The 27,292-nt window shown below is 42.1% G+C and overlaps 1 protein-coding gene across 2 annotated transcripts in view; it reads left to right on the top strand.

Moving 5' to 3' along the window:
* Positions 1-27,292, top strand: part of IGSF3 (immunoglobulin superfamily member 3) — a 120,213-nt gene that overhangs the window by 19,430 nt on the left and 73,491 nt on the right. For both annotated transcript variants that reach the window (XM_081001494.1, XM_081001495.1), the window contains exon 3: positions 10,596-10,973. In XM_081001494.1, coding sequence (XP_080857620.1) covers positions 10,596-10,973 — 378 coding nt within the window. The remainder of the gene's footprint in view (positions 1-10,595; positions 10,974-27,292) is intronic.

A 27,292-nucleotide genomic window follows, 5' to 3' on the forward strand; every position in this document is an offset into this window, starting at 1 on the left:
CTAGGACCTGGCTTTTTCAAAACTGCAAGTGTGGGGTGGGTGTGTTGTACTAGCTACTTTTAAATTTTGTGTCTATGTGGAATCTGGTTGGTTTCCTCCTTTTTGTGTTAAACTGACTGTAGCTTGTTTCTGAGAATGAAACACTTGTGGGTTAGTACCCAGAGCCATTTCTGTATTTCTAATATCCTCCTTGACAGATTATAGCAGTGCATCTCTTTTCCCTTCTGATAACATGCAAACCATCCCTGATACTGTCCTGTTTTGGGGGGCGGGGGGAGAGGAGGATGACTTGAAAGTAAGACAGGGAGCTCAGTTGGCACAAAGATATGGCCTGCCACATTCTATGGCAGCTATGCAAACTAACAAAGTTTATGCAAATCGTTTTAGTAGCTGAGGCTTGGCCGTTCATTGCAAAATCAGTTTATAGTAAAGCTTCTGTGATTGTAGCTCTAGCCCTAGATTTAGTGTCGAACCTTAAGCTGCTGTGTACAATGGGAGGCTTGGGCAAACAGCGATTGTGTTTTGAAAATACAAAAGCAATGTTATTCTGATGTTCCTGTGAAGGATTTTATTTGGGAGACCTACTGTCAAGGATATACAGTCTGCCTGGTGCAGTGAATCAAATGTGGAACAAGCAGTGATAGTGTGAGATGGTTTTAATACCATGAGGGCATCTTAGAAAACAATAGAAAATTCTAACAATGCAGCAAGACGTATTATCATTGCTTTTTGAAGCAGCCTCTCACAGATCTCCTTTCATTGCAGGTAGGAAAAGTGGCTCACAATACTCCTTGACCTGCATACATTAATTTGAAGGCTTTTCAACATGCAAAATGCAGCAGGCAGATTGCTGGCTGGGTTTGTCTTTAGAAATCCTATAAACCCCTGTTCTAAAACAACTGCATTGGCTGCTAGTTGGTTTCCTGGCCCAATTTGGGATGTTCATGCCATTGTGGTTTAAGGTCCCATTTGGCAATGAAATTATATATCTGAGTTTCTAACACTGCAAATGAGGTGTGTGCAGTTCTGGATCTCTCCCCCATCCTAGTTCTGTGCCAGGATTCAGAATGGTTAGGTTTTTGGGGGGTTTTAAAAATTGAATTTTATAAACAAGAATAATGTTATACAAACAAGTATACCGAATTGTCTCATGTCATTTGTACTGTATTTTTCGCTCTATAAGATGCACTTTGTTCCCCTCCTAAAAAGTAAGGGGAAATGTTTGTGTGTCTTATGGAGCGAATGCAGGTAGGAGGCTCTGCTCAGCGCTCCCTTTAAAGAGCCGCATGGAGCGTGTGTGTGGCTCTTGGGGGCTTTTCCCCAAGGAGGGAGAAGGGCTGCCCTTCTCCCTCCTGGGAGAAAGGCCCCCAAGAGCCGCACACACGCTCTGCGTGCTCTTTAAAGGGAGCGCGGCTCTTGGGGGAGGCTTCCTCCCGCTGCCCGGGAGAGGCTGTGCGCGGCTATCCCATAAGCCAGGACAGCAAGAGGCTATCCCAGAAGCCAGATCCCTCTTGCTGTTCTGGCTTCTGGGATTCAGAATATTTTTTTTCTTGTTTTCCTCCTCCAAAAACTAGGTGTGTCTTATGGTCTGGTACGTCTTATAGAGCGAAAAATACGGTATATCACAAAAATAGCATAATAAATGTGGAAAAATATCTACAACATATGTTTCATTATTAGTGGTCAGTGTATAAGTTCTTAGTTTATGAATTGGTTTAAACAATTAGGAAGAAGAAGAAAAAAGGAAAAGGAAAAAAGGGGAGGGGCAAGTGGGGTAGGGTGGGGTGGTTATGCTTCTATTATTCTATTCTACTTAGTGTGCGAGAGAGGTTGTTGTGACTGTTACTTGTGTGGGTTGTCTTACTATTCACTTGTTGTATTTTCTTGGTGGTGAGAGAGGTTGGGTGTGGTTGGATGTCTTTGGTTGGTTGTAGTGAGAATTGTTTTTGTATGTGAGTGTGTATTTTTGAATCTGGCTAACCTGATTCAGAATGCTTATTTAAAAGACCATTGAACTTTCCTCTCTTCTCATTATCTGGCTGATACGTTTCCTTGCCTGTAAGTTACTTGCATCCAGTGGCAGGCTGCTCCTATGGTTTTTACACCTTTGATGGGCAGAGCTCCACCTCTGTATTTTGCTGCGGAAGGCAGAGCCTTGCTCTCTTCCAAAATCATTGTGCTGCTTTTTCTCTCTCTGCAGCATCTACAGCTGCTTCTGCTTCCTGAGAAAGCATCTGCTTGCAAGATAGTTTCTTCAGTACTTCTGGGCCTTAAAGTTTCTGTAAATGGTGTAGCTCTTCTGTGGATTAATTATAAAGTGTCTGGAAATCAAGTTGTATGAGTAACGGTTGAGGGAGTTGGGTATGTTTAGTATGTTTAGATAAAGCTGAAAAGTGATATGATGGCCATTTCCAAATATCTAAAGAGCTGTCACATGGAACAAGCTTGTTTTCTGCTGCTTCAGGAACTGAACCAATGGATTCAGAGTACAAGAAATAAGATTCCAACTAAGCATTAGGAAGAACTCTCATGTTCAACAGTGGAATGAACTACCTCAGAAAGTGGTGGACTCTCCTTCATTGGAATTTTTTTTAACAGGTTGAATATCCCTCTGCCAGGGATGCATTGCTGGGGGTTGTACTAAATGACTCTTTGGTCCCCTTACAATTCTATCTTTCTGTGACATTTTGGTGCCTGTCAGATATGGCCCCAGCCATGTTGAGGTCCAAAGGCTAGGAGGCAAGTCAAGGGTGCGGCAAGAAGCAACAGCACAGTTAAATATGTTCTTGCTCAGACCAAAAAACTTTACATGGAAACTTGTTTTATTCAGAGCCTTCTTCAAGTCTATCTAGAACACGGGTAGGCAAACTAAGGCCCGGGGGCCGGATCTGGCCCAATCACCTTCTAAATCCAGCCCACGGACCGTCCGGGAATCAGCATGTTTTTACATGAGTAGAATGTGTGCTTTTATTTAAAATGTATCTCTGGGTTATTTGTGGGGCATAGGAATTCATTCCTCCCCACCCCCCAAAAAATATAGTCTGGCACCCAACAAGGTCTGAGGGAAAGTGGACTGGCCCCCTGCTGAAAAGGTTTGCTGACCCCTGAGAAATCATTGGCATCCAGACTGAATCCATACCTGTTACCTCGTGAGACTAAGATTGAAGACCTGTTGTGATCTCTCTCAGAAATGTAGAGAAATGGAAATGGATTTGTTTTAAGTTAAAGTATTGGTCTCCAGTTGCAGGGGGGAGGAATAAGAGTCTCTAATGCAGTACAGTGGTACCTCGGGTTACAGATGCTTCAGGTTACAGATGCTTCAGGTTACAGACTCCGCTAACTCAGAAATAGTACCTCAGGTTAAGAACTTTGCTTCAGGATGAGAACAGAAATTGCGTGGCAGCGGCGTGGTGGCAGCGGGAGGCCCCATTAGCTAAAGTGGTACCTCAGGTTAAGAACAGTTTCAGGTTAAGAACGGACCTCCAGAATGAATTAAGTTCTTAACCCAAATTGCCACTGTAGTGGAATATACACTGAAGCTCCTCCTTGTTTTCATGCCCTAGGTGAAAGATGTATGTACTTTTTGATTAAATATATACCTTGAATATGATAAAGCACTCTGTACAGTGCTGTTCTCAAGTAAAGGCTACAAAACCACTCTGCTGTGCTCCTTTTATGCAGTGGCGTAGCGTGGGTTGTCAGCACCCGGGGCAAGGCAAGTAATTTGCGCCCCCTAACCCGTGGATTTGCGCCCCCTAACCCCCAGATGTTACGCCTGGTGCGGCCTGCACCCCCTGCACCCCCCATGCTATGCCACTGCCTTTATGGCCTCCCCTCTCTTAGGTGTCTCAGTATTATGGGCCTGATTTATGGCAAATTGATTGGTCAGGCTTTGTTTTCACTCAGCATGGCAAGTGTTCTCACTGACCTCTGGTGAGCCCAAGAAGCCAAGCTTTCCTCCCGAAGCTGGCAAGAAAGATGGTCCCAGCTGCTGAACAGAGATCTGCATTCCCTCCCTGGCGGTTGTTTGCCAGGTGGGTCAAACCAAGGCAGGGAAATTCAGCTGGGAGGATGGACTTCTGCTTGGTTTCAGTGCTTCAAGTAGCTGCCAAGCATGCTATCCGCTTGCCTTTTTTGCACAAAAGGTTGGCAGGGAGGGCTTCCTTGGAACCACAGTTTTTTGCTCTGCTTGCAAAGCTATCTGATACCTGTAGCCCCCTAGGCTGGGGTCGGGGGGAGGTTCAAATTGGTCACTACATTATCTTGTGATAGATCTTAAAGTAGTATATCTGTTAGATGGTTGGACTTTGACTAGGAAGACCTGGGGGGTCAGATGCCTGCTTAGCCCTATAGCAGATGTGTCACACTTTATCAGTTCATAGTAGTTCTGCTGTAGCTGCTGTGAGAATCGTATATGGAATAACCCTCATGTATGTTGCTCTGAGTTTCTTGGAGCAAAGCTGTGGCTGTCCTGCATTGTTCTTTCTTCTCTTGCTCCTTTCACCTGCCCATCAGAAACTTAAATGTGACAGAGATCACTTAGTAAAGTGTAGAAGCAATTTCTGTATAGGCTTTTCACACAGTTGTGTAAGGTTTAAAATGATCTCATATGTATGCAGCATTCTCGTGGCAGACAGCAGTAGATGCTGGTGTGCATTTGCATGGATTGAGTATGGGCCTGTCACGGTTGTGTTCTTACTTGTTAATGGGATACCTTCACAGACAACACTTCAAAACAAGTGGTTTAAAGCGTAAATCGGCACAGATGTAATAATAATAATAATAATAATAATAATAATAATAATAATAAACCTCAATATGACAAAAATAAATATTGCTATAAAATAGTTTACCAGTTCTCTGGTTTGCTTTAAAAGGGGGGGGGGGGAGAGAGAAAAAGACCACAATCCCCCCCAATCGCATTCTGTTCTCTGTACCCATTAGAATACGGCTTGGCAGCTTCCTATTTTTTATAGCAGTTATTGTATTGTTGGTATATTGTTCAAGGGTTTGCAGTGGGATGCCAGCTGTGTCACTGGCATATTAGCCAGATGTCACCCTTAATTGTAACCCAGGCTATTCAAACTGGCTCTCTCCTAGAGCTCTTCCCTCCTCTTTTCATTGGAGATTTAAAATTATCTGCCAAAAAGAGCCCTTATTCAAAGGAATGTGCATGGGCACAAACATCCAAGCCTCTATACAGTAAGACTGAGAAGTGATTTAATTTGGAAAATGTATTGAAACACTGTCCCTAATGATATATTTTGTTCCATGGGGTTTATTTTCTGCTTGTGAAATGTACTATTTGTATGTTTCCCTGTTGCTAGATACGCATATCTAACTCTGTCTGTAGTGACCTGTTAAAAGGCACTATTAATCCTGAGTGCAAAGATCCTAATTCAGTGTGCATTAAATTGGCTTTATTTCTTGTAAATGGGGACTTGGAGTATTAGTCAATCTAGCATAATAGGCTTCAAAGTAGCCTCTTAGACTCCCTTTCCAGTACCCATTAGCTAAAAATTTATTAACTTTTTTTCCTTGTCTTCCTCTTAAAACCACATTCTTTTATAATGAGGGGAAATATAATTTGGAGCAGCAATGTGTTCTACCCAGCATAATAGTTTGAATTGCACTCCATCTGTTCAGCTGCATGGTCTGATGGATCTGCTGAGCCATTTTTCACAATTTATTTTAGAGTTGGTAAGAACACTCTCTCCTGGACCTGTTCCAAGGCTTCTGGTGGGAAAACTTAATATCTGGAGCCTATAGTCCAGTAGGAGAAGACAATTTAGCTAATAATCCTCAAATGGCAAACTACCCCTCTTTCTTTCAGTAGCTCAGATGTATTGTTAAAAAAAAACAAATATTACATTCCATAATTGTTTTTTTAAACATATTTTGCATGATTACACTACAATTGTTGCAAATGGCTTATTTCTTTGTTAAAACCTCAAAGAGAGCCAGCAATGCTGATTGGCTTCACCTGGGTTCTGTGTTGCAAGTGATTCAGTAGCTGAGGAGAGATCTTTATGAGATCCAAATCCCAGGGTCTCTGCTATAGCATAAGTTTCTGGCTTTACTGTTAGTGTGGTGGAAACTTCAGGCAATATATAATTGCTATACAATGAAGCAGATAGCAGCTGTCTTATTCTTTCCTTTTCTGCCAGTGTTGCAGCTTGCTGATAATCTCATGTCCCAAAACACAATACTTAACTGTTGAGCCAAACAGCAAAGATTGGTGGGGGGTTTTGTTCTGCTTTTGTTGTGTTTGAGCCTTTTGTTTAAGCAATTTTCAAACTGGTTAAACCCCACTATGCTTGAGTGCTCTGGGGGAAGAGTGGCATACAAATTGAACAAATGAATGTATCCATAATTTGTTGCCTTTAAGCATCCATTGGCATGTTGAGCAAATGCAGGAACTATTGGGGGGGGGGAGAGAAAAGATGTACAGTAAGGCCGCAACTTAAGCGCATTTAACTTGTGCACATTCAGCTTTACATGCTTGGCAAAAAATAATTTTAAAATGTAAAAGAGGGAAGAAGGGGGGTGGGAGTGAGTCTGGAGCAAAGAACCTTGGCAATCCCACTCACCATTGAACCCAGTGTGTTTTGACTATACACTATTTTTGCTTTAGGTGGGATCTGCAGAACGTAACCCCCACGTACGTTGCAGGCTTAGTGTAATAAAATGGGTGGTAGATACAACTTTAAAAAAAACACAAAATTTTATTGGTTTTTTTAATCAAATATAAATACAATAACCATCGAACACTTATCCAGCAGTACAGCTAATTGAGTTTGTTTCTTTTAACGTAATAAAGTTACCGCAACATATCCAGTGCTCTCCAACTGTGTACACAAATGTTTAGGACATGGAAATTTAACCTTTTGGCATGGATATGCAGCCACCTTTTGAAACCTCTTCCACTGTCAGTGTCCATCCCTGTCCTATATTTATTACTTAACATGTTGCTTTCTGTGTCTATTTTCCATGCACATGAATGCTCTTTCAAGTCCAGCCTCATAGGGTTTTGTGTGTGTGTGTGTGTGTGTTTAAGATAATGTGGACTGGATGTTCATCTACTGGATTAGCTGAACATTCATAAGTAATCTTCATCACAACTCTTCTCTCTGTCACAGTTTTGCAAGCATCCTAGAGAAATTAATTGCTGCTTAGCAGATATGTTAGAAATGAAACTGACATGCTTGCCTCTTGTTTATGCCCCCATGGCCTTGGGGAATGTTCTTTGAACTGAGGCATGTGTGAGTTCAAACTCGTTCTCAATGTGGTTCTAGCCCAAACTGCACCTTTCACACACATAAACCATAGCCATAGAGCCCAATGTGGATTCAGCATGCTCAGTGGGTGCAGACTGCACATTAAGTTTTGAGGGTGGGAGGACCTTTAATGGAATGCATTATCCCAGAAGAGGCATGACTAGCTGGCTAAAATCCTGGTGTCTTTCACTTGTCACCACGGAATGTGATCCTCCGTATAATATCACTTCTAGGGTAGAAGTCTGGTGCAAAAACATTTTACTGGCAATTGTATGTTAAATATGGAAATTGTAAATATATAGAAACTTATTTGGTTAAAATGGTTAAAATAAAGATAACGTTAAGAAGTCAGGTTTTTTAAAAATGCAGTTTTAAGTATCTTTATTTGATATTGCTTAGCAACATCAACCAGAGTACATCATGTATTAAATGGGCCTAGAGTTTATTTGTTCATAGTTTATAAGCCACCTTTTGGGGCATAGTCCACCTAAGGTGACTTATATCCCACAAAACTCAATAACACCCAGAAACGAATACTTTAAAAGCAGTAGTACAACTAGTATTTCAAAACACAAGCGATTTTAAATCAAACAGCAAACAGAAATGCTGTCCATTCAAGAATAGATTTTCAAAATAACAGCCCATGGTGTGTGTGTTTTTAGAAAAATGATAAACATTGTGTATTAAGCCCTGCTTAAAATTTGGAGCACTTGGGGTCATTTGCACCTCCCATGGGGAGTTCCATAATCTGAAGTTCAAGTTGCCTCTTTATTCTCGGAGATCATATGTTAATGTTCAGAGGCATATAGCTTCACTAGGCTGATTAAAACTCTAAAAGCTGTTCAGTGTGTTCTTGTATAAGTTTGCCAGGTAGTATTCCATATATAAATCTGCATAGGATTGTGCAGAGCACTACTTGGCCCTTCTGTGTTCAGCACAGAAGAGTGGGTTGTCATAGGAGGGAATCCCTCTGCTGGAAGTGGAATGCACGTCTTCAACCCTTCATTAGCCACCCACTAGCAAGGTAGTAAGGGACGCGGGCGGTGCTGTGGGTTAAACCACAGAGCCTAGGACTTGCTGATCAGAAGGTTGGCGGTTCGAATCCCCGCGGTGGGGTGAGCTCCCGTTGCTCGGTCCCTGCTCCTGCCAACCTAGCAGTTCGAAAGCACGTCAGAGTGCAAGTAGATTAATAGGTACCGCTCCGGTGGGAAGGTAAACGGCTTTTCCGTGCGCTGCTCTGGTTCGCCAGAAGTGACTTAGTCATGCTGGCCACATGACCCGGAAGTTGTACACCGGCTCCCTCGGCCAATAAAGCGAGATGAGTGCCGCAACCTCAGAGTTGATCACGATTGAACCTAATGGTCAGGGGTCCCTTTACCTTTATTTTAGCAAGGTAGTAGATGTTTTGTAGGCTAATAGATTTCATTGATTTATTTTAAATATTAAAATTACTCAATTAAAGGCTGTTGACTAAAAATTAGAATGCTGTTAGTCCAGTAGTTTCCATTCCAAACACTCTACAATTTGACCATTCTACTGCTGTTGCATATATATTACTGTAACTTGGCTCTTTTCTCAGTCGCTATATAATTTGGGAGCATTTAACTACATCCATACATAGAATTCTGTCTTAGTGGTTTTATAATGTTTATAATGTATGCTAGTAAGGCATTTGGATTACGCATCTGATTCTCCAGTTCTAATTGAATGTTTCCCAAGAGATTTAAGAATTGGGAGAGAGAGATGCTGGATTGCACTAAGAGGAAAAATATATTGGTGACAAACGTTACTCACAGTCAGTCCCCCGAGGAACTTTTGAATAGTACCTTGTAAGAAGAGTTAAGAGGGCATGTTTAAACTTTCATTTATTGATGTATGTAGGTGAATAAGAATAAAGGAGAACTTAATAAAATCCCTGTTCTTTGAAAATCCTAATAGGAGACCTACATTGATTGCACAGGGAATCTACAGATTTAGGGAGCAGAAAGTGTGGGACAGCAGTAGTTGTAGAGCAGGCTTCCTCAAACTCAACCCTCCTGGTGTTTTGTGACTACAGTTCCCATCATTCCTGACCACTGGTCCTACTAGCTGGGGATCATGGGATTTGTAGGCCAAAAACATCTGGAGGGCTGAGTTTGAGGAAGTCTGTTGTAGAAGAATCCTGCATAGATGAGGGAGAATTAAAGAAAGGGCAGGGCCTGCCCACCCATGAAGCATACTGAGGGAGTTGCCATGGGCGTCGCCACCACAGATGAGCTCTGGTTGGTGCCACCATTTTTCCAGCAGCAGGGTGGGTGGGTGGGTGGGAGGTGCCTTTGGTGGTGTTGGATAAGTTCAACTCAACCGCAGTTGCCTCACACCCCACCCTATCACCAGAGAACTGAGGAGTAGCGGTTATGGGTTCCAGTGACATCTTGCTGGAACCTAGAAGCCAATACTGAAACCATGTGATCCCAGCTTCAGCATTGAGGGTGGGGGAGCAGAGGAGGTGGGAGCTGCAGGTTGAGGCAAAATGAGACAGGCCGCCCCTGGGCACAAGGGCTTCACAATCCACATTAAGCCAGGATATGGACGGGCCCTGAGGTCACATATATGGTTAGTCAGCAGTTGTGCATGTAGAAAACTACAAGGACCTTGTTACTCACTTGGTGAGTATTCTTTTAAATCGGTTCTTTTTTCTGAAATAAAAAAAAAATTCCACACGAACATTCATGCAATTTCCTCTATGGAGCAAAAGAAGATTATGGTTAAATTTGAGTATTGATTGTATTTTTATGTGTTGGAAGCTACCTTTTGAGGATTTGCCCATGAACTTCAGTATAATAAAAAAAATCAATCAATTTTGATGTTCATTTCTGCACAAGAGCCTCCTTTGCTAGGAAGCAGGTTTATTTATTGACTTAAGTGGAAATAGAAGTAAAAATGTTTCAATAGAAGTGTAAATGTTTGTAGCTTGATCACAGATCCCCTCATGACCTTGAGAAACAAACAGCTTTTCTCTTGCATCATGGATGTTGGCTCCTGTTATGGATACATGATCTGTATTATTTTATTTGGTACCATTGCTGCCATGGCCTTTGTCATGGCCTTTGGCTAGAACAATAAATTTACATTGTTATACAAACAACTTCCCCTCTTTTTCTTCTTAAGTGGACCTATTTCACCTGCTTTCTAATAATGGCCTTTTTTGGAAAACCTGAGTGAGTTGTGTAACGAAAGACACTACTTTGGAACAGTTAATTAAAAAGTAGTATATGAGTTTATTTTATTTAATAAGCTAGATGTATCTGAACTCTTTTGTTGTTTTCTTCCCCTCAGGATTGGCATTTGCACAACGTCAAGTCACCGTTCAAGACGGACCTCTATACCGCACTGAAAATTCCCACATCACTATCTGGTGCAAAGTCAGTGGCTACCAAGGACCATCAGAACAGAATTTCCAGTGGTCCATATATCTCCCATCTGCCCCAGAAAGGGAGGTACAAATTGTTAGCACCATGGACCCATCCTTCCCTTATGCGATCTACACCCAACGTGTCCGGAGCGGAGAAATCTATGTAGAGAGGGTCCAAGGGGATTCTGCTCTGTTGCATATCAAGGAGCTCCAAGACAGGGATGCTGGCGAGTATGAATGTCACACACCCACCACTGATGACAGATACTTTGGGAGCTACAGTGCCAAGATGAAGCTAATGGGTAAGTTGTTTTATTTTTCAGGTTGACGTTACCCTGCATGAAGACATTACCTTGTTATCTCTTGTTTAAATTAAGATGGCAAATAGTATTATAATGACTATAAATTAAGGTGAATAAATTTTAGGAGAAATTAAACTGAACCGATTGCGACCAGGGAGAGCAATACCAGGAGCTACAGATGATTCCAAACATAATTCCAAAGGTCAGTTCACTGTCACCATAGAATGTGATGGGCTGCTAGAAAGTCTCACCTGTAACTTTCCCCCTGTTTGCACTATAACAGTGTAAGTTGTTTGCATATTGTTGGCTAAACAGTAAGTACAGATGTCCGGGAAATTATATTGAACAGTGAAGTGTGAATTCAGAAAATAAATACAATTGCAAGGTTTTTAACTGGGACAGCTTGCTCTGATCATATACTGCCAATTTCACAACAGTTTTGCTAACTACCTGTCTGCTTCCAGCCCAGATTCAAAGTGCTAGGTGTTTGTTTGTTTTTGTTTGTTTGTTTGTTTGTTTGTTTGAATAATGATTACATTTAAAGCCCTAAAGAACTTGGGGGGGTCCAGGTACCTTCAAGAGTGCCTTCCTTTACCTCCTATTAACGCTTTGTTGACTGTCCCAACCCCAGAATTCACTCCTAAAGCAGCAGTAGCTTTTTATGTCAGTAATATCTACCAATCAGTTATAATTTTTTCAAGCAGGCACAGATGGGGTTCTCAAGAAAGCACTCTGGCTTTTAATGGTGAATTACTAATCCCCAGAAATGTTTAGTAATAAAGAGAATACAGATAATATAGACAGTAGTATTAAAATAGCTGTTTACACCCCCCAGCTGTGCAAATGTTACTCTTTGTGCAGAGCTGTGTCTCAAAGTGTTTAATAATTCAGTATAAATCCAGATTGGTTTAATTAAATACTCGTGAATGGGAGCGAAATAGTGCAAGTACATGACAGGGGAAAAGAAGAGCCCCTGAAATTAGTGTAGAAGAGAGGTGTTGAATAATATAATGGTTCTAGATAAAGTGAAGGATTGATGCACCAGTAGATAAGTACACTTGGGAGGTGATTGAAGGAGAAGGCATGCATCCAGTTGTTATAGAGCAGGGATGCCCAACCAGTAGATCGCGATCTACTGGTAGATCACGGGATCCTTACCGTGTACAAAAAGTTACAGAGGAAAAGCTAAAAAAAACCTTTGTGTAATCCTCTCCCCACAAAGCTCAACAACTCTGGGCAATCCACCCACCCCACGCACACTCCTCCTCCCACAAATGACAATGGGTAGATCACTGCCAGGTTTTTTTTGTACTGGGAGTAGATCACAGTCTCTTGGGAGTTGGACATGCCTGTTACAGAGAAAGCAGCAGAATAGCAAAAGCAATATGACCCACAATTGGAGGCACTAAACCCTTTGAGCTCCTGTATTTATTAGAATCTCTTGCAGTCTTTGAAAACTAGTGATTTGAATGTACAGAAATGCTTTTGGGGGTATAGCCAGCCATGCAGGACAAAACTTAATTTTAATGTACAGCATTAATTAGTTTAGCCTCAAAGCTCAAGCTGGATAACTAATACCAAACAGAAAATTATATGTTACAAGAATGAATTTGCTAACATTTTTACAAGGATGTAGGTGGTGCACATTGTGTTCTTCTCTAGTACTTAATACCACCATGGCCTCTGAACAGCCTGTAGCCTTGATCTTTGGATGACTTGCAGAAAGGGAGTTCCATAGTCACATTTTAGAGATTCCCTCTGCATTTCAAATCTGTTGAAAATTATCACATGGATGATCCTCCTGAGAGGCAGTTCTCAGCTGTCCATATGGGCTGGTGACATGGCCCATGTGGAAAGAGAATGAATCTCACTCATGTGACTGCTACAAGCCTAGTAAGGGTTTGTCTAAGGGAGGGGGAAAGACCGTGACACCCCCCCACCGTTTTCTGTTTTGGTAAGAAAAGTGACAAGGAGAGAAAATTTAAGCAGTTTTATTTTGAAAATCCCCTCTCATGGGATTTTCATGTGATTGAGAATGATGCCGTTTGCTTTGAAGGTGATAGAAGAATCCCCCTTAGCTTGATCTGGTAATTATGAATTTTGTCAGTGGAAAAGCTTACCTGTTTTCAGAGTTCAGTCTGAGCTTAAAGTGGTTGCAATGCTCACAGAAGGTGCTGCATGCATCACTTAATCATTCTAGCATTATAGTCATGGGTTGAAAGTTGCCTAGGAATCCAAAAGGCGGGGGGAGAGATATGTGTGGGAATTTTAGGTATGATTGGGGCTAGGGTGGGCAACACTTACAAGAAAAAAAATCAAGCGGGTTGCCCCCAAAGAAGATACTTGCCTAACAGAAAAACCTACTTGGTAAAGTTCCATAGTTCACAGTAATTAACTTGTGAGTTACAATGAAAGAAAGAGATTTAACATTAAAGGCGTGGCCCTTTAAAGTAGCTGTCTTAGGGTATGTGGTCTGCTGAATCCTGACCACACATGCTCAGAAAAAAAAACATTTTGCATTCTGAGCTGGCAAAGAACATTTGGGGAGATCGTTGCTTAGTTTGTAATTTCATCATTATGAACTGGGCAAATTCTTATTCTGAACCAGGTAATCGTAGACTTTGACCACATTGCTAATTATTTCTGAAAAACCTTGGAATATCCTTTTCCTCTACCCACTCAAGAAACACTTCTGAACTATGAGTGAATTACTGTTTTTCATTTTCTCAGAAGTGGAACCAAACTTTCTTCTTTCATCAAGTTATGAATTTTTAATTCCCTCATTAGGTTCAGCGGCTTTTATTTGGCAGCAGACTTGCCCAAGGGACTGTGGGGGAGATGGGAGTTTTAGTATTTCTGAGTGCTCTGAAGTGTGTGGGGGAAGGGTGAGTAAAAAGGATTTAAAAGAAAACCAAAAAACCATGCACTTGCTGGTTCATCATACCACTTAGTGCCCTGGTAGTTTGTGGTAAACATTAAATGATTATTTTGTCTTTGTTTGCTGTTATTTAAAGATGGGGACTGATCCAGTGAAGCCACAGAAATGCTAAAGCAAAGAGCAGTCTGCTTGCCATGAAAAAACAGCTTGAGACAGCATCCAGCTTTTACACCATTATGGTGCTCATACAAATGGACTGAGCGAGGCACTCTCCATGTTATCGCGTTATCATAAAGCAGCTTCCAGGTGAATGTTGCTCTATGTCATTTCCCCCGAACCTGGTTTCCTCGAGATGTTTTGAGCTACATCTCTCAGAATTCCATACTGGCAAGGGCTGATGGGAATTGTATCCCAAAACACCTAGAGGAAACCTGGCAATCTACTTTCAGTCAACTCTCAGATGAGCTTTGCCAGATTGCGTTGCCTGTGATCAAATGAAGGTCTCTTTCTCTCACATTTGTCCAGACTCTCCATATTCTATTTTCTCTGAACGCATCTTAAAGTCACAAGTAGAAAAAAAAAATGTTTAAATCAATCACAAGAACACCTCCACTTGAAGGCTGAGAGACTATTTTGGAGGGGGCATAATCACTCTCTGAAGTAATTTTTCACAGAACCTTCCTCCATGTGACTTTTAACTATCCAAACTATAGTTTCCCTGCTTCAAACTACTTGGTTAGGCTTTTGGAACAAAGGATTACCAAGGATGATTTACATGATTATCAAATTTTATGGTTTTATTGTGGGGCAAGCGCAGCCCAACAGCTATTTTTACTGTAGAAATAGGTAGTATTTTTATTGGAGATGTCTCCACAAATATTGAGCCAAAACCCAGAAGAGATTTATGGTTGATTGTGAAACCCAAACTACCTTTCAGGAACTTATTGTTCATCTTCACTGGATGATTATTGGATATGACAGGTGTTCAGCATCAACCACATCTGAGGCATTGCTTATCAGACCGATCACTCCTGAGGTACATTATGAGGGGTATTTGACTAAAGAACCACAGGAAAAGCATTCTAGTGGATTTGTTTTAGAAATGTGAACTGAAGTTTTTGCTGAAGCCTGTTGTTGGGGTCTTTCCCCTTCCTGGATTGGTGCATAAGAAGAACAGCTGGAGGAGTGCAGTACAAGATGCCATTTTCCCTCCCTTTCTTAGCAATTTTTAAAGCAGCTTTAGCCAGGAAAATTGTTTCTCTACCCCAGTAAGCAGGGGTCTTCGGAAGGCTAAAAAGAAAGTAAGGGGAATTTGCATTGCTAAATGCAAATTCTCCTCCTCCTGTTTGAAGATTTGCCATGGGCTGATTCTACTTGGCAACCACTTTGAGCAGAAGGAATAAATCATGCTGCATTGTGCTCCTTGGCTTTATATCTCCTGGTTCTCATTAACATCATGCTGCCATTTGGACCTGAGCTATGTTTTAATGGGGCCTGTGGCCATGAATAGCTCTTTATTTTATTTGGGTTGCCGGCCAGGACACAGGTGGCTTCACTCAATGGAAAATTGGTGGAAAGATGATGCTGTAATTCAGAGATCCTTCCGTATCATTTTGGATTGTAACTGATCTTATGTGTTCTTGAAGTGTTCCATCCCTGCTAGAAGATATGTCTTTTCCTTAGTATGAAGCTTAAAAACTGGAAATCTGGTATGATGATAATTTACTATCAATAGAATATAGGTGACAGCTGTCTGTTGCGGCTGCAGTGTTTAACAGATCACGAACTTTGACCTATATGTTGTGCACATCACATCTTGCTCTATTAACTATGTCGTTAAAAGAGCAGTCATAAATGATAAAATCAGTGTATTACTGTTATTATTGCCGTTAATGTTAACAGTGCTGTTGATTCAGAGATACAGAGCATGGTCAATGGGGAGAAGTAGCTTAATCCCATAAACACTCATATTCTTGCATGCTAATAGAACTTCACTACCTCAACATTTGTGAGCAATACACTTCAACCCAAATGATATTAACACAGGTATGCTCTGATATAGTCAAATAATTAATTAGAAGTTTTGAATAACTAAGGTTTGTCAGATGGACCTCTTTTTCACACAGACACACACACAAACACACACACACACACACACACACACACACAATCCCCCTTCATTTATATAGAAGCTCTTGCATTATCTAAGGCAGCAGTGAACATCAGAGTAAATCCTCTTGAACTTGATGGGACTTAACTCAAAGTACCGCATTTTTCCATGTATAAGACTAGGTTTTCCCCCTAAAAAATAATGTCAAAAATTAGGGGGTGTCTTATACACGGATAGTGCTGGGGGTAGACTGGCGATTGGTTGTTGCCACCAGTGGGGGGGGTCTTTGTTGGGATTCGCAGGATACTGAGTAAGTCTGCAGGCTTCAACAGGATGATGCAATACTCTGTGAAGTGCTGGGTCAGAGTGACTCAGCAGGAGTGTGATTAATGTGATTGGCTATCACCTGTTTTAAAAAGGAAAGCCTGTTCAACAGTAACTGTGGTGGTTGTGCTGTAGTGTGGTGGTGCTGTGGTGGAGAGTATTTGTTTGCCTTAAGGAGCAGGTACTCTGTATGGACTGTTTTTGTAAATACTTGTATATAGCTCACATTAAAAAGACTGCACTGAAAAGAAACCTGGGACTCTGAGCGTTTCGCTAAAAAGCGCCGCGAGGAATTCGCGACAGTCTTATACATGGGGGCGTCTTATAGATGGAAAAATCTGAGACACCAATCAGCCAGATGGGATAGTTCTCTGTCGTCTTACACACCCTCCTCTTCATTCTTTGGTAGCTAAGAGATTCCTTGGCTTAATATCCTTGCAAAATACACATTGAGCAGACTAGGGTCTGGTTCAGACCTTAGTTTTTGGTGGTTGCAAATGAGGTGTGAGGAGCCTTGGCCTTCTGTGTGCAAGAGGAGAGTGAAATGTTTCACTTTCTTGTTTGCAAAAGCATTCACCTCCTTTCATGGACACAGCAAGAGAGTGAAGGGAGAGCACATGAGCCCAAGGCTCACTCTTTCGCATTCATGATCACCTAAACTGGCTTTGGCCAGACTGGTGCCCTCCAGATGTTTTGGATTGCAGCTCCCATCAGCCCATGGCAGCAGGCATGGTTTCCCTTGATCGTGTGAACCAGGGACTCCCATGATTTTTGAGGAAGAACAAAATTAGCCACAGCCATGCTGCTGGATGACAAGTAAACTGGTGATGACTGGAGACAGCCTGGATCACAGCTCTCTTTGCAGGGGCAATATTTCCCTGTGTTTTTCATTTCTTCCTAGTTTTAAAGGCAGAAGAGAGCGCAACTGTGCAGCTGTTCTTCTACTACTAGACCCTACTTTTCACCACACTGCTCTTCCTAGCTATTTTTGCATTCGTGCAGCCTACTTTTCCATCTCTGTTTCTGTTTGAGCAAACTTGAATGTACACCTGGCACATGCCAGAGCCTATTATTTCACTTTTCCCCTTTCATGCTGTTTAAAGTTAAAAAAAGAGAGAGAGGTGTGCGTTAAATCTTGTCAACTCAACTCTAGTCATGGGAACCGGCCTATTGGGCTTGTATGGAATGCTGGCATTGAGAGTCTTCTGCGCTCAGATTTTTAGGCGTGGTGCTATGACTTTTTGTTGGCAAAAGCTGGAGTCCATCACCCCTGTTGTTTTCCTTCTCACTAGTGGGATATAGTACTTTGCCAGCTTAAATAGCAATGTTACGGTAACAGCAGAAGTTCTTCAAATAATGTGCAGCTGTTATGGCTAAATGGGACCCAGCTAAATGGAGATTTACTTCACCTAGGCTCCCTTTCTTTGTTTCTAGCTTTCTTGAGACACTTCACAGCACTTAAGTGCAGTAGGCATTCTGTTGGGAGTACAGGGATTGTTACAGCAGCTTCAAGCCGTGATCCATCTAGCTTAGCATTTTCGCTGACATTGGTGGATATTGGATGCTCCAAGCGGAAGTGCATGAAATTGCCTCATAACAGAGGAAGCGCCTTTTTAATTCCCATCAGCTAAGGGATATGTTATGTCTTGGAACTGACATGTTTTGTGATCCTGCCAAACTTTTATGTTGGTTTGTTTTTAGATTCTCCTCTGCTCTTGATTTGTCTGGTAACCATGAATTTGCAGGCTAATGGTACATTGCGTACAAGAGGACTGGGGAGGGGGGTGGAGAGCTGCTGTTTCTGCTTAAATGATATACTGTTCAATTTATGGAAAGATGCTTTGCTGCTGCTCTGTGGAGGAAAAGAGTGACCCCAGGCTGCATTCTCTGTTCCGCTCATTAGTTTGCATGTCTTATTCAGTGCGCTTGTTGCTCAGCTGCTCTAAGCAAAACACACCCAGTTATTCACCTTTTGATAAAGTATGCCGTCTGATATTTTATCAGATATGCATTATATGCTTGATTTTCACCGTGTAATTTGGCAATCTTTTTCGCTCCTTCTCCTCCTTTGCTTTTAAAAATTACATTCAGAACCTGTAGCAGCAGGTGCCTTAAGAAGCCATTTACCCTAAAAAGAGAACATTGCCAGAACTTGGTAAGTGTCACAGGCATTTCAGTCTCTTATTAACCCAAGGTATCAACTGCAATGTTAACTATATGCAGTAACCAAATGATGATATAAATAGCATACAACTGAACTGGGATGGGGAATCTGTAATACTGTAGAACTGTAATACTTCCGGTAGCATTTGTGGATGACATCCTTTCAAACCTGATTCTTCGAAGAATCAAGAGATTGCCAATTATTATTCAGTGCTTACAAGTCAAGCATGTCCTGCATTGTGGTTAGAATGTCAGATGGGGACTGAGGAGACTAAGGATCAAATCCCCACTGTACCTTGAAGTTCACTAGGTGGCCATGGGGCAATCAACATTCAGCCGGACCTTACCCTTTGGTAGAGTGAAGCAGCTGCTTCAGGCTGTGAATTCTGGGTAGCTGTGAGGTGTTAAGAGGACAGAGCTGCATGTGTACTATGTGGCCTGCCCTATGCCCCCTGGATTTAGCGAGCTGTCATCAGATTTGATGGAGGAAGCTATCCCATACCAGTGTTGAAGGAAGATTCACCTGCCTCTCTCCATGTGGTTTCTGTATGTGGAAAGAGAGTGCACCATCTTTTCCTTCATTTCAGATAGCAAAATATCCTGGGCCAGGCCTTTGAAGATACAATGTGGTGAGGGTAAAATGCCGTGGGAGTCAGTGAGAAGAGGACCTCAAGTCAATTGCTTTGAGCTCTTTGGAGAAAAAGTGGGATATAAAATTGAAAAATAAATTTACCATATTTAAATAGACAAAATAGAGATTCTCCCTTAAGCAAGGAGGCATGAGGTTTTGTTACAACCAAGTGGTACTTATAAATATTGTGAAATAAATTATGCTCTCGAAACAGAATAATACTATTTCCCCTGAATAGTTCTGGTGCCACAGTTCTCTTTTCACCCTCTAATCCAACCCGAGTGGGGTGGGGGAATCTCCACCTTGCTTTTTAAAACTATTTAAATCTGAAAACTACTTATTGTAGCCTGAAAAGTACCATGACGTGAGGCCCTGTTTTTGAAAGCAGCAGAACCTGAACTCTGCCTCTGTCGCTTGCGGTTGGGGTTCTCACTGGAGTGGCCTTTGGGGGCTTCTCTTACATTGATGGGTTCTGGAAGCACTCTAAATGAATGCTGTGCAGTGGAAAGCCATTTTAGTTTTCCATTATGTCCCCATTGTAGCATCATTTGGGGCATCATGGGAAATATTTAAATGGTAGCTCCCAGCTACTTAGTGCTGCTGCTTTGTGTGTGTTATAGATGGGTCTGTTGGAATGCTGGGGCCCCAGCAGCTGCCCAAAGATGCCACGTTCTAAAGGTGGCTCTGAACTACTAGATCTGCTGATTTTGCTGTTTCCTTAAAACCTCCTGTGGTTTGTACCACTCTAGTTTCTTGTCTTCTGTTATTTGCAATGATTGATGCTGTCATCTTGGCTTCTACCAAAACAACAGGTCAGGGGTATACAAATGTATACCATTTGATCATGGCCTTAAAAGATAAGCACATCAACAGCTGGCTCTTCCATATTAGATTTTCTGCTTTGTCAACTGAATTTTACTCTCTTTAAATTCAGTACTGTAATACTATAGAAACTTATTTTAAAAGTCATAGTACGATAACATACGGTTATATATGCACATCCCTGTGTATGGGATGTCTGCTCACAGTAGTATGAACTGCCTGCCAAGGATATCCATAGTCCTTGCTAAATGTTCAGGTTGCACCAGAGCTATATTGAAGAGCTCAGATACAGAGATGGGAGATGTAAGCTGGATCCTTGAAAGCTGCTGGCCCTGTCTTTCTTCTTTCTAGGACTACCACTTTGCGGCTTGATTTCGTAACTGTGTGTTTCAAATCAGATACTTGGGGTTTGCAGATGGGCTTAGAAAAATGTCTAATATGTGTGATATGATGCTTCAGTTTCACACATAGCTTGATGTCTCTCCAAATAACTAGTGGTGGCACAGCTAACCTTTGTAATTAATTACAACCATCCTTTGCAGGATACAAATCCCTGAAAGGTGGCTTAAAGTAAGTGAAACCAATGCACATTAAAACACGCACACCCAACATGCAGCAAGTCAAAATGATTCTTCCCACATGACAGCTGGTGGTAAATGGCTGTATGAGGAGATGGGATGGTCCTGGTGTCATGTTTTTCTCCCTCTTGCCTTCAAAATGGCCAAATGAATGTGAATTTGTCTGATACAATAATGTTCACAGGTTGCAGAATCCAGTTATGCTTCTTGCAGAATAAGAAAGCACACATGCAGAATGCACCCTTTTTGTCTACGTGGGCACTGCCGTAAAGTTGGCAGGGTGGCACTTTGCAGCATGCACTGTGCTTCCTCGATGACAGCTAAGAAACTCTTGTCTCTTCCACCCTTCCTTCCTTCTTTCCTTCCTTTCTCTTGATGAGTGGTTGCAATGGTTTGGCAGCCCTCTGGTACTTGAGGCTGCTTGGGGATCTCTTTCAGCTTGCTGACAGGTCCTGTTGCAGTTCTTGGCAGATATGTAAGAATAATGGGTTGTCTGAGCAAGAAGAAAGGCCAGAGCTGGGCAGGTTTCTCTGCCTCTGTGCCTCAGAACAGTCTCTCAGCATTAAATGGGGAAAGTGATAACCGTAAGTGCAGCTGGTAGCATATGGCACCCATCCCCTGCCTTAGCAATTGCTCAGTGAACTCTGAAAGCAGAATGTGGTCCCTGTAGCTTCAGCCAGATGCAGCTCTGAGAAACCCTATAATGGAAAGAAGCCATTATTCTATTACCAGTGAAAATTTCCCATTTCACAACTTTGTCATTCTCCTGCTGTTTCTCTGAGGAGGCTTTAGTATACTTACTTCCCTCATCTCTATTCCCCCACCCAACACTCTCTTCAAAATTCATTTCCCCCCTGAGGCTGGCTCACTCTCATGCTCTGCCTCCACTTTCTTGTCACCTCAGTCATTTTGTATTAGTTTGCCTGTTGCATTTGAGGACGGGGGAGCAGGGGCAGCTGTTACTGCAGTTGATGCCAGAGTTTTATTTTGGCAACTGTGATTGATGTACTGAGCGAGTCTGCTTTGGTTCCCAAAGGGGTTGCAGGCAAGAACAAAGGTCTAGCCTAGTGATTTGTAACTGTGACCATATGTGGTCACCCCACCCCGGAGCAATTACACTGAGGTGGTACAACATTCAGAACTTTTACAGGGAATTGGGGGGCATTTGGTATTCTGGCAGCCTCTTCTCCTCCCGTGGCAGCTTGTGACAGTCAGCAGAGGTGAATTGTAGAATATGTGCCCCACTTGAAGTGGTACACAGCAATGAGGAATGAAATTCCTGTCAGTTGTCCTCAAACAATGAGAGGACCTGCTTTTGCTATTGCTCTCATTGTACCTAGTCAAGTGTACCCATTGCTAATGTGTTTGGCAAGGAACAAGGCCAGATCACGAAGACTTGAGGCTCAAGCTGTCTACTAATATTGATCCTAATATTAAGGAGTTGGCTGGCAGCCATCAGGCACAAGGATCTCATTGAGTGTGTGTCTGAGATGGATACATATATCATAAATATATACATATATAATATCAAGTGTCATAGATATCATAAATTTGCCTTGTCTGGAGTTCTGTTTTTATGTGCCCCCCCTCCTTTTACTTGATCTTACATACTTGGTGGGAGGTAGTGAATGAAAGGTTAAGAACCAATCTAACCGTGTTAACCTATGTAGCTGTTCTATACAGTGTGCCTTCATAGATCCATTTAGCCTAGCATCATTTACCAGTCCTGGACCCTGAGATCCATAAATTGGAATTGTCTGGGGTTGAACCTGGAATTTGCTGCATACAAACATGGCGCCATGCCCCTAAGACAGGGGTAGCCAGTGTGGGCTCCTCCAGATGTTGTACTATGGCTCTCATAATCCTTTGCCATTGGCCATCAGGCTGGGGTTGATGGGAGTTGTAGTTCAAAAGCAACTGAAGGGAACAATGCTGGCTACTCCTGTACTAAGTGATGGCTCCTTAACAAGTGACAAAAAATAGCTCCTGTTATAAAATAACTTTACTACTACTGTTCTTTACTTCACCCTGTTCTTCACCTTTCTTCTATGACTACGACAAATACATTTGGTCAGAAACAATTTTGGACAATTTTTTTAATATTTACAGCTGCCTTAACCCTACTTCACACTCTTGTGGGCATATGATCTTTCCATCTCCACCACACTTTCCAGGGGCAGCAAAACAATCGGATTATTCCTCTTTTCTTGTTGCTTTTCTAAGTTTTCTACCCCACATAGGGAAGTGAAAGTCAGATGATTTGGAGGTGTGATAAAACAGTGCTGATGAAGGACCCCTGTGGTGTTCTAATTCTAGCCTCAAGGAACCCAGTTGACATCCAAATGAATGCCGAGTAATTTTAAGCAGGGAGGTTTCTGACATGAATTGGGAGGACTGAAAACAGAGAGACCAAGCAAGGATGTACTACTGAATTGTTAGGATTTCAAGTAACTGGTATCTTCTGTTTCTGTATGCAAAATGAGAATATAATAGGAGTGTGTTGAAAAACAGAGTTCAGACAGAACAATCTGCAGACATTATGTATTTTTACATCTCCCTTCAACTTCCATTTAATAATCTGCCCTCCTAGAATGGAAGAGGCCCTGAAGGCAGCCATCTTGTCCACACCTCAGACAGGCACTTCTGTTGACCAGCTAATGCCCACTCTGCAGTAAAGAGCAAGCCAAGTATTCCAAGCTGCACTGTGTTGCGAGCAAAGAGCAAGTGCAGTGTGGAAACCATGTTTATAGAGAGGGCAAATAGCTCTAGATCACTAGAACCTCTGCCATACGAAACATTGGAGCAAATCCCTTTGGTCTCATTGCGCCACCTTGGATAAAGGAATGTTCAGGAACTGTGGCCTGAATTATTAGCAGTAAGCTGCCCTCTTGGTGTTGAGAAACAAATGGAAGATGCTTCCCAACTTGCTGTAGCTGTCCAGTGAGCTTAGGATGATAACAGTTTTACAGTCTTTATCTGATATGGGTTTAAGAGGATTTTTCAGGGCCATGGGGAATTACTATAAGTCAACAAGCAGCCTCTAGCTGATAATATTCCTTCAGAGATTATTTTAAAATGAGCTTAACTGTGTTTAATTTTTTTCTGCAATGGCTATCATTGAATTGTTTATGGGGAGTCCAATTTCAGAGAAGTAAAACATTGAGGGTGAAGAAAACATCATCTGAGGGAGGAGGATAAGAGATCTTGGTTCTACCCCCATTTTTCTTTCTTTAGCAGCTGTTCTCTAACTTTGACGTAGAACCCTTCACATCCATTAGGCATCACTATGGGGAATCTGTGGCTGTCCAGACATCATTGGACTACAACCCCCTGTATCCTTGGCTAAGCTACCTGGGTCTGATGAAATTTTGGAGTCCAACAGCATCTTGAAGATGTTCCCCATCCCTGTGTTAAGAGGCAAGCCCTTTTGATGTACTAGAAGACTGTATGGCATGACTCATGTGCCATGAAGTTTCTTCTATTACATCAAAAGGACCTCCAACGGATATAATAAAAGGATCTGTGTCAGACTTCAAGAAGTGATGGAAGTTTTTTGATCTCATGCTGTTGAATATCTCAGAAATACGTTTGTAGAATTAATAGTTGCAAAGAAAAGATTTTTAAAATGCGGAAGTACTGTCTGATAAATGTTCAGAGCCTTATGTACATTTATTAGCATGTTGCTTTCTGTCATTAGTCCAACCTACTTCCCAAAGTGGATGTGAATGTAAAGGAAGGACTAGATATCCCATCCCAAAATCATTGGAGAAAGAGCAATAGAAAAAGGCAGATAATTTCTGGGGCCTGCCTTTCTGAAGGACTGTGATTGGTATGATATGAGGAATAAATGCCCAGTAGAATCTCATAATTTTACCTAAAACAGATGGATAGCCATAGAAACAGTGCATGTAATACAAAAATGTTGTGCTGCAAAGGGACCCAGGGAAACAGTTAAAATCTCAAATGCAGATTTAGAGATGGAAAACTCTGTAGCAGGACGTACCATCTGTGGTAGGTTTCTTGTTGCTTGGAGACCAGGGTTACCAGGATGCAACATGTTCTTTGGACTAAATTCTCCTTCAAACAGCTTCAGGAAGACAGGGTTTTAAGTTGGGGTGTATGGAAGATAGATTATTGTTGTCTGTAAATGTTCTTCAAATTTGCTTTTAAGGGAGTGCTTGAAATATGACTGCAATAGAATGAATCCTATTATCAGATGTGGATAGCGTCATTATATAGTTTATTCATTAGGTGGCAGTGAACTTTGTTGTACATATCTGGATGGTGTCAGACGTTTCCTGGTACTGTTCTTTTCTTGTTTGAGAGAGTCAGTTAAGTTTTTGTCTAGCTTTCTTTGTCTAGCTTTGTGCGCCAGAAGCACTCAGTGATAATATTAATTTGTTCTCTCTAAAGTTTTGTGGTAAGGTCGGCAGTTCAAAACCGCACGGCGGGGTGAGCTCCTGTCGCTTTGTCCCAGCTTCTGCCAACCTAGCAGTTCAAAAGCATACCAGTGCAAGTAGATAAATAGGTACCGCTGTGGCGGGATGGTAAATGGCATTTCCGTGCACTCTGGCTTCCATCACGGTGTCCTGTTGTGCCAGAAGTGGTTTAGTCATGCTGACCACTTGACCTGGAAAGCTGTCTGCAGACAAACGGCAGCTTCCTCAGCTTGAAAACAGAGATGCACACCACACCCCATAATCGATTTCGACTGCACTTAACCATCCAGGGGTCCTTTACCTTTTTTACCTTTGTCCACTTGGCTGATTACCAGCAGTAAGTAAGAATCTGTCCTGCAGTGAGGGAAACTTGACTAAATTGGTTTTCTCTGTTGCTGCCTGTGTTGGGTACAGTGTTAGAAACTCAGATATATAAGTCAAATGGCACCTTAAACCTAGGTTACAGGTTGTTGGGTTTTGTTAGAAGAGGATGATGATTATTGTTATTCATTTCATTTCTACATCGCTTTATATTTTAAAGAAACAAGTCTCAAAGCGGTTTACAGCACATTAAAATATCAAATAAAACAATCCAGAATAAAACAGTGATAAGACATCCCTACAAATTACCTGGCTGGCTGGCTGGCACACAGCAGCATCTTTTGATGCTGGGACACATGGGGTGGGGGGACGCACAACAACAGAAAACGCTGTTGCACCAGCCAGATGGTGGAGATGTCAATCACCATACCTGGTGACAAAATATCTTCACTTGGTCTCAACTGGACCCATGCCAATCGCAAAATGTGCCTGGTGCCTGGGGAATTTTGAATACAGGTTCAGTACACCGTATATAACCTCCAGAAGTTTGGGTATGTTTGAGAGAGTGTGTGCTAAAAAGGGATTGGTGGTGTTTAGTTCTTTACAGATGTGACACAAGTTGGTTTTCAGCAGTTGCAAGCGACTTCAAAAAGTTTCTCTAACTCAGCAATTTTTGGAAAAAAAGGTTAGCAGATGCCGTAGCAATAATGTTGGAACCTCTCAGAGTCATTCTTTGTTTCTCAGACTACTCTGTCTTAAGGTGAACAACCTGTGGAATGAAACAAAAATATATTCAAAATACAGGTTCTAGGTAGATGCAGTGTTAAAACAACAACTGGTGGCAACGATGAACAAGAGTCCAAGCCTTCATACAGTGGTTGATGAAAATGCTTTGGTTTGTACATATAAGGTTATGACTGATCTAGGAGTCAGAGGGAAGGGGAGGATGCAGATAAAGGTGCACAGCTGGTGAACCTCTCCTCGCCCCCCACCCGGTGAATAGGCAGCATGACTCTCCAGTGTCTGAGAATATGACAAGAGTTCTTTGCTCGCAGCGTGGAAACACACAAGAAGAGAACTTTTGGAACAACTTCCCTGCAAGGTATCTAATCCCCCAGTGTTAGACTTTGACATCTTTGGTCATCGGTTTGAAATATTAGCAATTAATACTGTTTGTAATTATGCCTGCCTATCCAATAAAATGGGACATGGGTGGTGCTGTGGGTTACACCACAGAGCCTAGGACTTGCCAAACAGAAGGTTGGCGGTTCGAATCCCCGCGACAGGGTGAGCTCCTGTTGCTCGGTCCCAGCTCCTGCCAACCTAGCAGTTCGAAAGCACGTCAAAGTGCAAGTAGATAAATAGGTACCGCTCTGGCGGGAAGGTAAACGGCGTTTCCGTGCGCTGCTCTGGTTCGTCAGAAGCGGCCTAGTCATGCTGGCCACATGACCCGGAAGCTGTACGCCGGCTCCCTCGGCCAATAAAGCGAGATGAGCGCCGCAACCCCAGAGTCGTCCACGACTGGACCTAATGGTCAGGGGTCCCTTTACCTTTACCTTTATCCAATAAAAATAAGCCAAGGAGAATGTAGCTTTTAACCAATGCTTCTAATAGTTTCTTAAGCCAACCAGTTTTTCATGCTTTTTTCAGCTGGAAGAATAGCCAGATAAGCATAGTTATTAGATGACTGCTTTCTTGACCCGGCTATCTTACTTTCTAGAATACGTTTGTAATGGATCTGCAAGAAAACCTAGAGTGCAGTTCCTGACCTAAAAGCTTATCAGATCCGACAGGATAGCAACCTACAGCAATGTTGCTGTAGGCCATTTCACCAGAAGCCATTCCCACTACAACCATAGCATTAAATAGGGTTTGTCATTGTGTACACTGTAAGTAAAATACGTTTGTCTGTTGGAGATAGGCATTTTATCTGTCTCCTGAATAAGAGGGCTGGGACCAAACTTGGCCAGTTGGTTAGAAAAAGAATAGGATGCACTCTTTTCCCTCTAACATTCTCATAGTTCGTGACGTGATCTGTATCTTCAAACAGGGG

This window comes from Podarcis pityusensis, assembly GCF_964106645.2.
Source record: "Podarcis pityusensis genome assembly, chromosome: 4".
Lineage (NCBI taxonomy): Eukaryota > Metazoa > Chordata > Lepidosauria > Squamata > Lacertidae > Podarcis > Podarcis pityusensis.